The 14,383-nt window shown below is 35.7% G+C and overlaps 1 protein-coding gene across 12 annotated transcripts in view; it reads left to right on the forward strand.

The window, feature by feature from the left end:
- Positions 1-14,383, forward strand: part of ADGRL2 (adhesion G protein-coupled receptor L2) — a 206,363-nt gene that overhangs the window by 146,690 nt on the left and 45,290 nt on the right. For all 12 annotated transcript variants that reach the window (XM_023549432.2, XM_064282154.1, XM_003411217.4 and 9 more), the window contains one exon: positions 8,254-8,363. In XM_023549432.2, coding sequence (XP_023405200.1) covers positions 8,254-8,363 — 110 coding nt within the window. The remainder of the gene's footprint in view (positions 1-8,253; positions 8,364-14,383) is intronic.

Consider the following 14,383-nt stretch of genomic DNA (forward strand, 5'->3'; position numbering starts at 1 on the left):
AAAGGTAGAAGACTAAACCAAAGCCAAACCTACTGCCATTGAGTCAATTCTGACTCACAGTGATGCTATAGGACAGAATAGAACCACCCCATAGGTTTTCTAAGGGTGTAATCTTTCTGAAAGCTATCACATCTTTCTCCTGCAGAGCAGCTGGTGGAATCAGACCACCAACCTTTTGGTTAGGAGCCCAGTGCCTAAGCACAGCACCACCAGGGCTCCTTTGTTTTAACCCAGTGATTTCCAAATTTTGCATGCATCCGAATCACGTGGAGATCTGGTTAAAACGCACCCTCAGAGTTTCTGATACTGTAGGTCTAGTGTCTGAATTGAGAATTTCTAACAAGTTCCCAGCCAGTGCTAGTGCTGCTGGTCTTAGGACTACATTTTGAGAAGCACAGCTTTAACTTCTCCTTACTCACGGGAACATACTTAAACAAATACTAAATAAAGTAAGATCAGCCTTTTGAAGGCTAAGATGTTTGAAATATGTCTAGAATCCATCCATTTTTTTTATGATGAAAAATATAATTGCATTTCCTTCAAATCATAATCAAACATCCACCTACTTAAAAAAAAAGTTGTTTTGTCGGCAGTTTGAATCCACCAGGCGCTCCTTAGAAACTCTATGGGGCAGTTCTACTCTGTCCTACAGGGTCGCTATGAGTCGGAATCGACTCGACGGCACTGGGGACCTTGTTTTTATTCATACTCAATACTTACGCAGAACATTTTTTAAAAAGGGTAAGCTATCAACATAGTAAATTTGCGGGGTATGTCCAAAACACACTGGTCTTTTAATTTTTAGTACAATGATACCTTTACTTGTAAAATATATATATTTTGTGGGAGAAAAAGAGAAAAATCATGCCAGGAACAATGCTCTGAGCAGAGAATACAAATTTTTCCTTTCTTGGCTTAGTTGCTATGACTTGGAATCCACTCGATGGCAATGGGTTTGATTTGGTTTTTGGTTTGGCTTAGCTGGGTCTTTTAATTTTCACTACAATGAAAACATGAAGCAGAGCTATTGGTAGGAATTTGCTTCTCTGGCTAGGTAATTAGCTTTCTGTTCTCTTGTTTTACACTTAGCAACAGCATATTGGTTAAAGAACTTTTAGGTTTTTCATACTACTAACAACTCATATTAGGGTATTTTCTTCCCCTGTGTCTCCACCTTTATTGCCTCTATTTTAAAAACTTATCCATTTGAATACTTACTTCACTCATTAAGGAATTCACAGACTCTGTATTTTCATTCCCAAAATTGGATCCTCTAAAGTGGTGGATTCTTTTCATGAATCAATATGCTGCTGTACAAAGCTCTGATTTTCTTTAGTGTTTACAGTTGTATTTTTTTTCTTGCCAACCTTGCTGACCAGTTTTAGCTCTTATATTCTAATGTTCTCAAGATGAATCTGTTGCACTTCTGATATATATTGGAAATTTTTGAATGTAAAAGTAACATTTTTTGACAACTCGGAAGGTCATGAATTCTAGACATCTACATAATTTTATTTTTGGTACAGTGTGATTATTTAAAAGAAATGAAAGTTATGTCGTTCTTACGGTAATTGTAGCATTAACTTGAACTTGTAATTGTCATATTACTAATGCAGAGTTGTTCAGCAAAAGTAAATGTAGTCAAAAAATTTTTGTGATAGTGTTGGTTTTCTTTCAAACAGAATAAAACAGAAGCAGAAAACGTATCCCATTTATACTTCTTGTAAAACATACTGTGACATTAAAATTTATAAAAGATTTTTTGTGTGTGCACTTTGGATGAAGATTTACAGAACAAATTAGTTTCTCATTAAACAATTAATACACATACTGTTTTGTGACATTGGTTGCCAACCCCATGGCATGTCAACACTCTCCCCTTTTCGACCTTCAGCTACCCATTACCAGCTTTCCTGTACCCGCCTGCCTTCTCGTCCTTGCTCCTGGGCTGGTGTCTCCATTTAGTCTTGTTTTGTTTTATGGGAGTCTCCAGTCCTTGGCTTAAGGGTGAATCTCAGGAGTGACTTCAGTACTGAGTTAAAAAGGTGACCAGGGGCCATACTCTCGTGGTTTCTCCAGTCCCTGTCAGACCAGTAAGTCTGGTCTTTTGTGTGTGTGTGTTTTAGAATTTTATTCTACATTTTTCTCTAGCTCTGTCTGGGACCCTCTATTGTGATCCCTGAATAAAAGATACTTTTAATCGCATATTTTTTGTTTATTCATCTGATCTTCTAATGGGAAAAAATAATTGGTTAATCTTCAATATATTCTTTATTTAAAACAAACACACACACACAAAAAGATATAAATTCCCAATCCCTTTGAGTTACTTCTCCACTTTAGTCTAAAGTTCTTCATGGTCTTAGTCCATTTCAACCTTGAGTACAAACCCCTTTCTTTCTCACTTGTTCCTAGTTTGATGGTGTGAGAGCAGGCTTTAGCGAGGAGAGGGTGGTGAAGTATATGAAATGTTTATTCATAAATGGAGTTAAGTGTTATGAAATGTCTATAATGAATATATTTTAGATATGTTTTAAAGTCATTTCCAACGTAACAGGGTTTTGTTGAGTGACTATAAAACATACACGACTGGAGCATATAAGGGGAATATCTAACACACAGGAATTTAGATTTGTTTTTGAAATGTTTGAGGGAGAGATGAAATGAAAGTTCCTGTGTTGTTTTTGGGTGCCACTGAGTCGTTTCCAACTATAACAACCTTATGGGACAGAGCAGAACTTCCCCATAGGGTTTCCTAGGCCGAAATCTTTATGGGAGCAGATTGCCAGGTCTTTTCTTCCACAGAATGGCTGGTGGATTTGAAGCAAAGACCTTTCAGTTGGCAGTCAGGTACTTACCAATTGTGCCACCGGACCTCCTTGAAAATTCCTGTAGATATGAATAAATACAAGGAAGGAGTCCTGTGTGGTGAAAACAGTTGAGGCACCGGGATGCTAATCAAAAGGTTAGATGTTTGAGTCTCCCAGGGGTGCCTGGCTGTTTACTTCTGAAAATTCAGCTACTGGAAAGACATACATCACAGTTCTACACTGACACAAAAGGGATCACGATGAGTTGGAATTGACTCGACATTAATTAGTGGTGGTAGTACTTTTTAATGGGGACCAGTGTGTCTGTTGAGGATTTCCGGGAGATCAAGAAGCTTTAAAAAGTAGTGAATTGTGTTGTTACTATAGAATTTAAGCAAGAAAAATAAACAGAACATCAAAATTATGTTTCTGTATTAGTTGAAGCATTAGGTATTCACCTATTCAGAGGTCTAGAAAACCAGCTGCTGTTTAAAGTTTTAGAGTGTGAATTTGGTTCCGTGATTTTTGTTCAGATAACTCATTTATACTAAGTGAGGAAACATCAGCAGATCTCTTTACATGGCTGAACAAATTTAAGGGAAATACAGAGTAAGAAGAAGAATGTGACATACCATTTATATTATCCATATTCTTGACAATTATCATGTATAATATATATTTTTTAAATATGGTATTGTTGTTAGTGGGAACTCGTAGCAACCCTATGTACAACAGAAAGAAACGCTGCCTGGTCCTGCCCATTGTTGCAGCAACTGAGTCCATCCATCTTCTTGAGGGTCTTCGTCTTTCTCACTGACCCCTTACTTTACCAAGCATGATGTCCTTCTCCAGGGTCTGGTCCCTCCTGATAGATAACATGTTCAAAGTACATGAGATCTTGCCATCCTTGCTTCTAAGGGGCATTCTGGCTGCTCATTCTTCTGGCAGTCTGTGGTATATTCAGTATTCTTTGCCAACACCATAATTCAAATGTATCAATTCTTCTTCAGACTTCCTTATTCATTGTCCAGTTTTTGCATCTATATGAGCCATACCATGGCTTGGGTTAGGCGCACCTTAGTACTCAAAGTGTCATCTTTGCTTTTTAAAACACTTGGAGGAGGTGTTCTGCAGCAGTTTTGCACAGTGCACATTTGACTGCTGTTTCCATGGGCATTGATTGCAGATCCAAGTAAAATGAAATTCTTGACAACTTCCGTCTTTTCTCTGTTTATAATAATGTTGCTTATTGGCCCAGATGTGAGGATTTTTGTTTTCTTTATGTTGAGGTGCAATCCATACTGAAGGCTGTTGTCATTGATCTTCTTTAGTGTTATAGATTGGATTGTGTGCCCCCAAGATGTTTGTCAACTTGGCTAGGCCATGATTCCCAGCACTGTGTGATTGTCCACCATTTTGTCATCTGATGTGATTTTCCTATTTTTTAATAAAGCAGGATTAGAGACAGTTATGGTTATGTTAATGAGGCAGGACTCAATCTACAAGATTAGGTTGTATCTTGAGTCAGTCTCTTTTGATATATAAAAGAGAGAAGTGAGCAGAGAGAAAGGGGGATCTCCTACCACCGAGAAAGCAGAGCCAGGAGCAGTGTGCATCTGTTGGACCTGGGAACCCTGTGTTGAGACGCTCCTAGACCAGGGGAAGATTGATGACAAGGACCATCCTCTAGAGCCGACGAGAGAAAAAGCCTTCCTCTGGAGCTGGCACTCTGAATTCGGACTTTTAGCCCCCTAAACTGTGAGAGAATAAATTTCTCTTAGTATTTCTGTTATAGCAGCACTAGATAACTAAGTAAGTGCTTGAAGTCCTCTTTACTTTCAGCAAGCAAAGTTGTGTGTCATCTGCATATCACAGGTTGTTAATTTGTCTTCCTGCAATCTTGATGCCGTGTTCTTTTTCACTTAGTCTAGCGTCTTAGATTATTTGCTCAGCATACAGATTGAATAAATACGGTGAAAGGATACAACCCCTTTTTCCTGATTTTAAACCACGCAGTATACGTTTGTTCTGTTTGATCTACTGCATAATTGGTCAACGTACAGGTACCATATGAGCACAAGTAGGTATTCTGGAATTCCCATTCTTCAAAATGTTATCCATAATTTGTTATGATCCATCTAGCTGAATGCCTTTGCATAGTCAATAAAATACAGGTGACCATCTTTCTGGTATTCTCTGCTTTCCCATCTGACATCAGCAATGATATCCCTGGTTCCATGTGCTTTTCTGAATCTGGCTTGAATTTCTGACATACTGCTGCAACCAATTTTAAATTATCCTTTACTCAAAATTTTGCTTGAGTGTGATATTAATGATATTTTTCGATAATTTCCACATTCCGTTGAATCACCTTTCTTTGAAATGGGTACAGATATGTATCTGTTCTAGTTGGTTGGCCAGGTAGTTGTCTTCCAAATTTCTTGACATAGACAAGTGACCACTTCCAGCATTGCATCTGTTCGTTGAAGTATCTCAATTGATATTCGGTCAATTCCTGGAGCCTAATTTTTTGCCAATACCTTCAGTGCAACTTGAACTTCTTCCTATATTACTGCCGGTTCTTTGTCATATGCTTCCTTCTGAAATGGTTGAATGTTGACCAGTTCTTTTTGGTGCAGTGACTCTGTGTATTCCTTCCATCTTCTTTTGATGCTTCCCACATCTTTTGATATTTTGCCGTAGAATTTTCAGTATTACAACTTAAAGCTTGATTTTTTTTTTCCCCCAGTTTCTTTAGCTTGAGAAATGCCAAGCGTGGTCTTCTCTTTTGGTTTTCTAATTGTAGGCCTTTACTCTTTTTATTATAATACTTTGTCTTCTAGAGCTGCCCTTTGAAATCTGTTCAGCTCTTCTGCTTCATTTCTTGTATTCACTTTAGCTACTCTGTATTCAAGAGCAAGTTTCAGTGTCTCTTCTGACATCCATTTAGTCTTCCTTTCTTTCCTGTCTTTTTAATGACTATTTGCTTTCTTCATGTATGATATCCTTGATGTCACCACACAGTGTGTCTGGTTTTCAGTCATTAGTGTTCAATGTTTCAAACCTGTTCTTGAGATGGTCTTTAAATTCAGGTGGGATATACTCAAGTTTGTACTTTGGCTCTTGTGAACTTGTTCTAATTTTCTTCAACTTCAGCTTGAACTTGCATATGAGCAATTGAAGGTCTCTTCTGCAGCTGATCCCTGGCCTTGTTCTGACTGATGATATTGGATTTCTCCATCATCTCTTTCCATAGATGTAGTTGATTTGATTCCTGTTTATTCCATCTGGTGAGGTCCGTGTGTATATTTGCTGTTCATGTTGTTTAAAAAAAGGTATTTCCAATGAATAGGTTATTGGTCTTGCAAAATTCTATTGTGCAGTCTCCAGCATAGCAGACCATACGGTTGTCCGATTCAAAATGGCCATTGTCAGTCCTTTTCAGCTCAGTAATGCCTAGGATATCTCTCTTTAAGCATTCCGTTTCATTTTTGACAGCTTCCGATTTTCCTAGATGTTTATACTTCACCACATTCCACATTCCAATTATTAATGAATGATTGCAACTGTTTCTTCTCATCTTGAGTTGCACTACATCAGCATATGAAGGTCCCTAAAGCTTGACTGCATCCATGTCATTAATGTTGACTCTACTTTGAGGAGGCAGCTCTTCCCAAGTCATATTTTGAGTGCCTTCGTCTTCTGGCACTATATTAGATGATGTTCTGTTGCTATTCATAAGGTTTTCACTGGCTAATTTTTTTAGAAGTAGATTGCCAAATCCCGCTTCCTAGTCTTTCTGAGCCTAGAAGCTCAGCTGAAACCTGTCCACCATGCATGACCCTGCTGATATTTGAAATACCGTTGGCATAACTTCTAGCATTACAGCCACACATAGGCCACCACAGCGTGATAACTGACAGACAAGTGGTGAAATGGCAAAAAAAAATTGATTATGATAAAAATTATCATTAGTTTGGTATTTCCATAAGCAATACTGTTTTTAATTATTTATTATCTAAGACTTTCTTATGAATTCCATTGTATTATAGTTTGAATTTTAAGGCTTGTGTGTTTGATCCTGTAGAATTTTTCAGGATTTACTGTTCTTGAAAGAAGAATGAACCTGACTTTGGGATTATAGTTGGAATGGCCCTGAAGTGCATGACTTAACATACCTACCCATGCTTAACATGATTCTTCTTCACTTCTTTCAAGCTGTTATGTTGGAAGCTGGGCTGCTTGTTCTTTCCTTATATTGCCACTTAATAGTTAGTTCAGTTATTTTATGCACATTAGAATACCTGGTATTCAAATTGTTAAATAAATTTTGTTACAATGTTCTGCTTGCTTTGGCTTCTTAGTTTATATATTATCAGAAAGTGTAATAAAAATTCTGCATACATTACACTCCATTGAGTTGTAATCAAATCAAATTGTAAAGGAAATATTTCTTGTGCTTACAAAGCCTAATATTAAGAGAGACAATATAAAAAAGACCATTTGGACCAATTCATAGAACTTTGATAAATACGATCTTGCCTGGAATTTTATCTTGTTAGAATTATCTTGATGAATTATGACAATGCAAAAATAAGAGAATACTTTCCTATAATGAATGTTGAATAGAATATTCTAGGAATCATGTTAGTTCTATTCTTTTTAGTATTATGTTTCTGGGAGTCCTGTTTATGAAAAGTAGTCCCTGGGTGTTGAAAATGGTTAACACATTTGGCTACTAATCAAAAGGAAAGGGATTCTGGTTCACCCAGAGGGGCTTCAAAAGAAAGGCCTGGTGATCTACTTCCAAAAATCAGCAATTGAAAACCCTGTGGAGCACAGTTCTATCTACTCTGACACACACGTGGGGTTGCCATGTGTTGAAGTTAACTCAATGGCAACTGGAAAAAATGTTTAGAACAACCCAGGTGCATAATATATCAGAGTATAAGCACATTGGTCTATTAAAAAACAGAAGTAACAATAGTGCTTAGATACTCAGTATGTTCCAGGCACTGTACCAAATGCTTGAAGTATATTCTGTCCTTTACATACACTGTACCGTGTTTTATTATTATTATTTTAATTCTGAAGTACGGCAATAAGTACCTTAGTAAGCTGTTAAATCATCCCCCCCACAAATCCCAGTATATGTTGAATATATAAAAAATTCAGATTAAAATATATAGTAGAATAATAGCGATTAGTTAGCTATTTCTGTTTACTTTGAGTTAAAATTTAGTGCTATTCATGATACAGAAATATTACAACATAAAGTATGAGTTTTTTAATTAATGTGGAACCATCTAATATTTATTGTAATTTTCGTTTTATGGTCCTAGTCACTTGAAGAAAATATAAATGCATTCTATATTTCTTTAATAAAAATAAACAATAAAATATTGTGTTGTACAAGCCTGATTCTTTTATTTTCCCCCTACAGGTGCAACAATCGAACACAGTGTATAGTAGTTACTGGGTCAGAAGTATTTCCTGATCCATGTCCTGGAACATACAAATACCTTGAAGTCCAATATGAATGTGTCCCTTATAGTAAGTATGAACTTTGTGTCTTTCACTTTCTCCAGTATTCCTTGTTGATGCTGAAAAACTACACACGTGACAGAAGCATATGTTTATGGTCTACAGAACCATTATGCATGCAGAGCACTAACAGACTCAGGCCTCCAATTAGCTTCATGAAGTGTGGAAGGAAGCCATCGTGTGGTGCTGGCCAAGTGTCTGTCTGTGTTCTTAAGTGTTTGGCTTTTAAGGCTAGTGTTTTTCCAGAAAACAAACTTGAATTAGCTATTCAATAGGGCAGATAGAAATCTGTACCTTTGCCCAATACCAGTTGCTGACAAATTGGTTTGGCTCACAGTTTTCTAAAGAAGGAATTGACTTCAGTTTTAATCATGAGCTACTTGAATGGCTACCTGCTGTTGTGGTAACTTCAGTGCCTGGTAGAAGGTACCGCTGGAGTAACTGAGGGAAGTGCCTTCCTTTTTGTTCAGTTGCAGTTAAGGAACAGTTCTTTACTAGATCCAGCGGTGAAATCTTAACACTAATAAAATAGATAGCTATAGCACAACCTTACATTGTAACGTTTTTTGTAAGATCCTACAAAAGGATATTGAAAATTCAGTTAAAAATTTTACAAGCATGCTTCGGCTAATGCTCTAATTCTGTGTGGTTTTTCTCCTAGTCTCAGAATTCATACTTGAAATCGTATTTTATACTGATTGTAATACAAAAATAACATCAACACCATAGAAGATTGAATATATTACCTAATTTTCCTCAGTCAGTTTTTAGTATTTTTGCTTTCTTTATTTTTACCTTGGAAAAAATAGCCATGTCACTACTCAGAGGTTTTGAGGTAAAAGTTATTTAGCAGTTTTACTGATTTGAATGCTGTTTTCATAGCTGCAGAAACTGGATCACTAAGTTCTGATGGATTCATATATCCACCTGTCAATATTTATAAAACCAAAGGGCCAAATTCAGATATGGTATGTCCAATATGTTAGTGATACATTCTTACATGTATTGTAAAGGCGCCCTCTCTTTCCCCTCTGCCACAGTTTTGATAAATTGACTTTTTGTGGGATATCAGTTAAAGGCCAACCAAATCAGATTCTTTTCTTTCCATCCCTGCTGTGTGTTCCTGTGTTACTGTGAAATGGATGCTTTTATGTTTTCAGTTTTTTTTTATACCATTTGTAGGATTGGAAGCCTACTGAGTGCACTGACCTTTATATCGTTTCTCCTATGTGTAGTGTTGGTGACTTACATACCACTCTCCTGTGCCACTAAAGGAACATTGTATTGTTTTGAGCTAACCAAAATTATTTTGTTCCATAAAGTCACTTTCACTCGAATTTAGCATGATTTCTGTTCTCAAATTAGAAAAGGAATACAGCATCCATTCCCAAACAGTGGAATCAGTCAGAGCTGCCAAGAATTGTGTCTTTCTGGAGCCAGTTCCTGTAACGTAGTCTATAGACCAAGAACAGTGTTAAGCAGATATTATTTCCTGACTCTTAAATTATTTCTTGTGCTGTTTAAGAAAGGAAAATTGTGGATATGTTCTGGAACATCTAACTTTCAAAATTTTACTTTTTCAGTTCTCCAGAAGTATTGTACATTGTGCATTGACCTTTCAAATAGCTATACTCAGAGAAGTATTTGTTCTTTCAAAAAAACCAACAGTAATTAATTTTCTGTTACCTTTCTAGATGTGTGCACGAGGCAGAAATAAGTCTGTGGCTTTATAGCCCCCCCCCCCCCCCCCCGCTAAAGAGTAAAAGAAATTATTGTTCCTATATACTCTACAGTTGTGGCACACTATAAATTACATGATATTTATTAATATTAAAATTTCATGTGAATGATCTTTTTGGATTATTCTAATCTTATGAAGGACCATGTGTTTCCTTATCTTTTCCCCTTATTTCCACTCCTTTTGTTCCTTTATTCTTTTGTCCTTGATACCCATCTCATATACTTACTTTAATTTTAAGCCTGATGCTTTTCACTTTGTTTTAACAATGATTGTGTACATTGTGACATTTGCATACCTTTTTTATACTTTATTCAGTTGGTGAAAACTGTCATCACTAAATAACATTTACTGTGTGTGTCTCTTCCCAGTTGGTTTGATGCCAGTTTCTACCCAGAGCAAATTCTCCAGGAGCTTATGTATTCCAAACTGTTTCCTTGTACTCTGGGAAAACAATTCCAGATAATTTCCTTGATTTCTGAAATTTTTACAGTAAATTTGCTCAACAGAAACCTTTAGAAATGCTGTTGTTTTACTTTGTATATTTATACACAGACACTTGGGTTACATGTAACTTACAGACTTAGCAAGGTAGTGTCTGTATCAAAAATGTATTTGTACAGGGCATCCTTTGTCATTAACCAAAGTGTTAGGAATTGAATTTATGAAAATTTAAAAGAGTTCCTAATAAGTCATAAAGATCTTGGAGAATAAAGGAGATTAATCAGATTGGAATTTTACATTCTACAGGCAGGATTTGGCTTTGATTTGGGCCCTTTTTTATTTCAAATTATCATTAACTAATTATTTAATTATACCTTAATTTTAACTATAAATTTTATTTGATGAGAAAAATAACAGCTACTGCTGATTAAATTATTATTAATGAATAAACCAGTGAAATTATTCAAAATGAAATAGTGTGTCACTTCAGATACAGAGTATGTAGGCTTTAGTTTGTTTTGGTCAATTTCTTGTCTTGCATATCTGTGTAGTCTTATGCTAATGTTGATGGGTCATATATGTGTGTTTGGTCTATAGAAAAGTAAATGTATTGTCATGAATTAATTCATACAGTCTTTTAAGACAAGGTGCAATATATACTGGGCATGTGACGGAGAATGCTGATTTCATTAATTTTATTGTATTTTTATATTCTGGGTTGATAGGGAAACCCTGGTGGCATAGTGGTTAAGCGTTATGGCTGCTAACCAAAGGGTCGGCAGTTCGAATCCACCAGGCACTCCTTGGAAACTCTATGGGGCAGTTCTACTCTGTCCTATAGTGTTGCTATGAATCGGAATCAACTTGACAGTGCTGTGTTTGGTTTTTTGGGGTTTGGGTTGATAGAATTTTGGAATGTTCTTGTAAAGGTGATTTAACAGATATCTGTTCCTTGGATTCTTGTAAAATCATTATGTGAGGATTTCTGCTTTTGTTTTAAAAATTCAGATCTCATTTGATTCATCAAACATCAAAAGATTTTATTTATTTTTACATGTGGCTGTTGCTTCTCAACTTTCATTCTACTTTTAAATTATATATAATTCATATCTATGTTCTTTTCCTTTAATTTATTGATATCAGTTAAATCACAAAACAATGGAGCTTTCTCTATTTGATACTTTGCTCAGCAACTGCAGTATCATCTTAGTGTTTCAAATAATAAAATCCGGCCATTTTCAATTAAGGGAAGACATAAAATATACTTCCTACATTCTTTATCAAACTTAAGTTGTAAGTTCTGCTTTTAATATTAAACATTTTAAAATGTATTATCTGCTCATTTACATCTAACTGATATATCTCAGTAAAGCCATGCTTTCCTAAAAAACACACAGTTGTGTATAAATGTAGTCTGAGCCATTACACCCCTAATGATTTTTCTTATGCTCATTTCCCACCACGCCCTTCCGTTATTGATTAAGCAGGTATAATGTTGCTCTTCACTGAAGAATCATTTTAGGGCTAGTGGTTTATAAAAAAGTACTGCCTCTAGGTCAATAACACTGAATTTCTTCTATTTACTGGGATATAATCAGAATTACACATTTTAGGAACAAGTATGTTTCCTGAAAGTAGTTGACTAGACCAAGTTGGATCGGGGAGGTGTTGCCTCAATGTGGAAGGTTATATGCTATTCCTGTGGCAGACATGTTTGTGTAGTATGTTTCTCCCAAAGGTGTTTCAGGTCAGTATTTAATCGTGATGAATTATTGCAATTTAAAAAAAATTAACCAAGCTAAGACATCTCAATGAAATGTGCAACTATGATGTCTTGGAGTAATCAATTTGGAGATGTAGTATTAGCACACCCTGATGTATTTTCATAAAGGAAGGAGGAGACGCACTGACATTAATCTGGTCATTTTATGAAATTCAGGCAACATACTTCAAAGCCTACAGACAATCTAAAATAACATCGTATGGTTTGTAATTATTAGAAAACAATTCACTGGCAAGATTCCTATGTAGCACCGTTCCTATAACTGCATATTTCATTTCTTTAAATTTACTGGAGGGGGGATTTTTTTGTCATTTAACTCTACTAATCAGGGTTGTTTGGTGAAAGTATTTACCTTTTAATGGGGTCTGTGGAGGCGAGCTATTTGCTTTGAATGCTCAGTATGATTGTCTTTGCATGCTAGCGTGCTTTCTGTGTAAATTGATGATGGTAGAAAATGTCATAATACGCTAACCATAATTCTTTCTTCCTTTTTCTCCTTGCCTACTGTGCTTGCTTTTCCCTTGTATGTATTAAGCTTACTTTTTTTTATAGACTTAGTAGTAATGTTTGAGATATATAATTTAATAAGAATTTTATAAGATAATATATATATATAAAACTAAACAAGTAAATTTTTAAATTGTTAATGGAGAGAAAAAGGCATTACCTTAACTCCACTCTGTCAAAATTCCTGTTGGGTTAGGGGGAAGACATATATTTCTGAAAAGGAGGCATTAAAAAAAAAAATCCTTAAGATGCATTATTCTAGAAATAGAAGATAACAGAAAAACAATTGAAACATGATCAAGATGCACAATCGTATATATCCTCTAACAAGAATATCTTGGGAAAAATGTGACCATATCAATATTTATGAAATTCATCTCTAAAATTTAATTGTCATATTTAAAAAGGCATTTTTCTATTGATACGCTTATCTAATTTTAGTGAGTTTAATAATTGCACATAAGATAAGTGGAGATGATACACCTGTGCATGGATCTATGTCTAGAGCATACACATACAAAGTAAAACTTGATATGAATGCTGAGTGACTTTGGAGAGGCGAGAGTATGTATCCCATGCATTAGTGAAGACTTTCATTATTTATTCAGGTACAGTAAGTGAAGCAACATGCCAACATACTTGTATGGCCTCCTTAATCTACTAAAATGATTGATCCATGTTCTTTTATGTAACTTTAGAGTCTTTCTCCTGCTAGGTTTTCCTGTTGTGTGTTTCTCTTTATCCAAAGTAGTACAGCACTTACTCTTCTATATTTAGCAACTATTGCGAATTCAGTCTTAGACTAATAGTCAATTTATTTTAATCTTTTTTCTTTTTTCCTTGTACCTTTTTTATGTTTTCTTCCAATGCTTAAAATAGAAGTGGAGCAAAAAGGTAAATAATATATACAGTCAAACCCCAGCTCCCTGTTATGTGCCTTATGGATGTTAACCTCCTCCCTCCCCTTCCCTCACAATACGCCTGATATTAAAATAATCAGCAGGATCTGATAAATGCACCTCATAAGGAAGCCGACTGTTTACAGTGAAATTATTTGACTGCTAGGTCTGGTGATGGGGGGTATTAATTCTGAAGTCTGCGAGGAGGGGTGGTTTCCTTTCTCTGTTCTTTTTTTACCCTTTATCTCTTTCTCTGACACCCTTGGATATTTTCTTATTATTAAAGTGTCGTCTTGCCTGGCTTCCAGAACCCTCTCCATAGCATGCCATGGTTACAGGGTTTCCTGGTTGTTTCATCCACTGCTTTCCTTGTATTTACTTTTCTCTGCTCCTGATTGCATTTGCCAAATATTTATGTTCCTTAAACTGAAGCACCTTTGTTTTCAGTCTGACTTCTTTAAAAGTTGTAAATAAGCCTTTACATTGAGTTTTTTGTTTTATTTGCTTTATTCGGGGTTTTTGCTTTTGGGCATTTATAGGAGGGCTAGGAGAGGATATGAAGTTTGGTACTGAAATGAAATACTTTGTACACTTTTATATACAAGTCAACATTTTAAAGCATAAAATACCAAATTTTAAAGGCACTCAGCAAGAACTT

Source organism: Loxodonta africana, chromosome 3, assembly GCF_030014295.1.
Source record: "Loxodonta africana isolate mLoxAfr1 chromosome 3, mLoxAfr1.hap2, whole genome shotgun sequence".
In the NCBI taxonomy this organism is placed as follows: domain Eukaryota; kingdom Metazoa; phylum Chordata; class Mammalia; order Proboscidea; family Elephantidae; genus Loxodonta; species Loxodonta africana.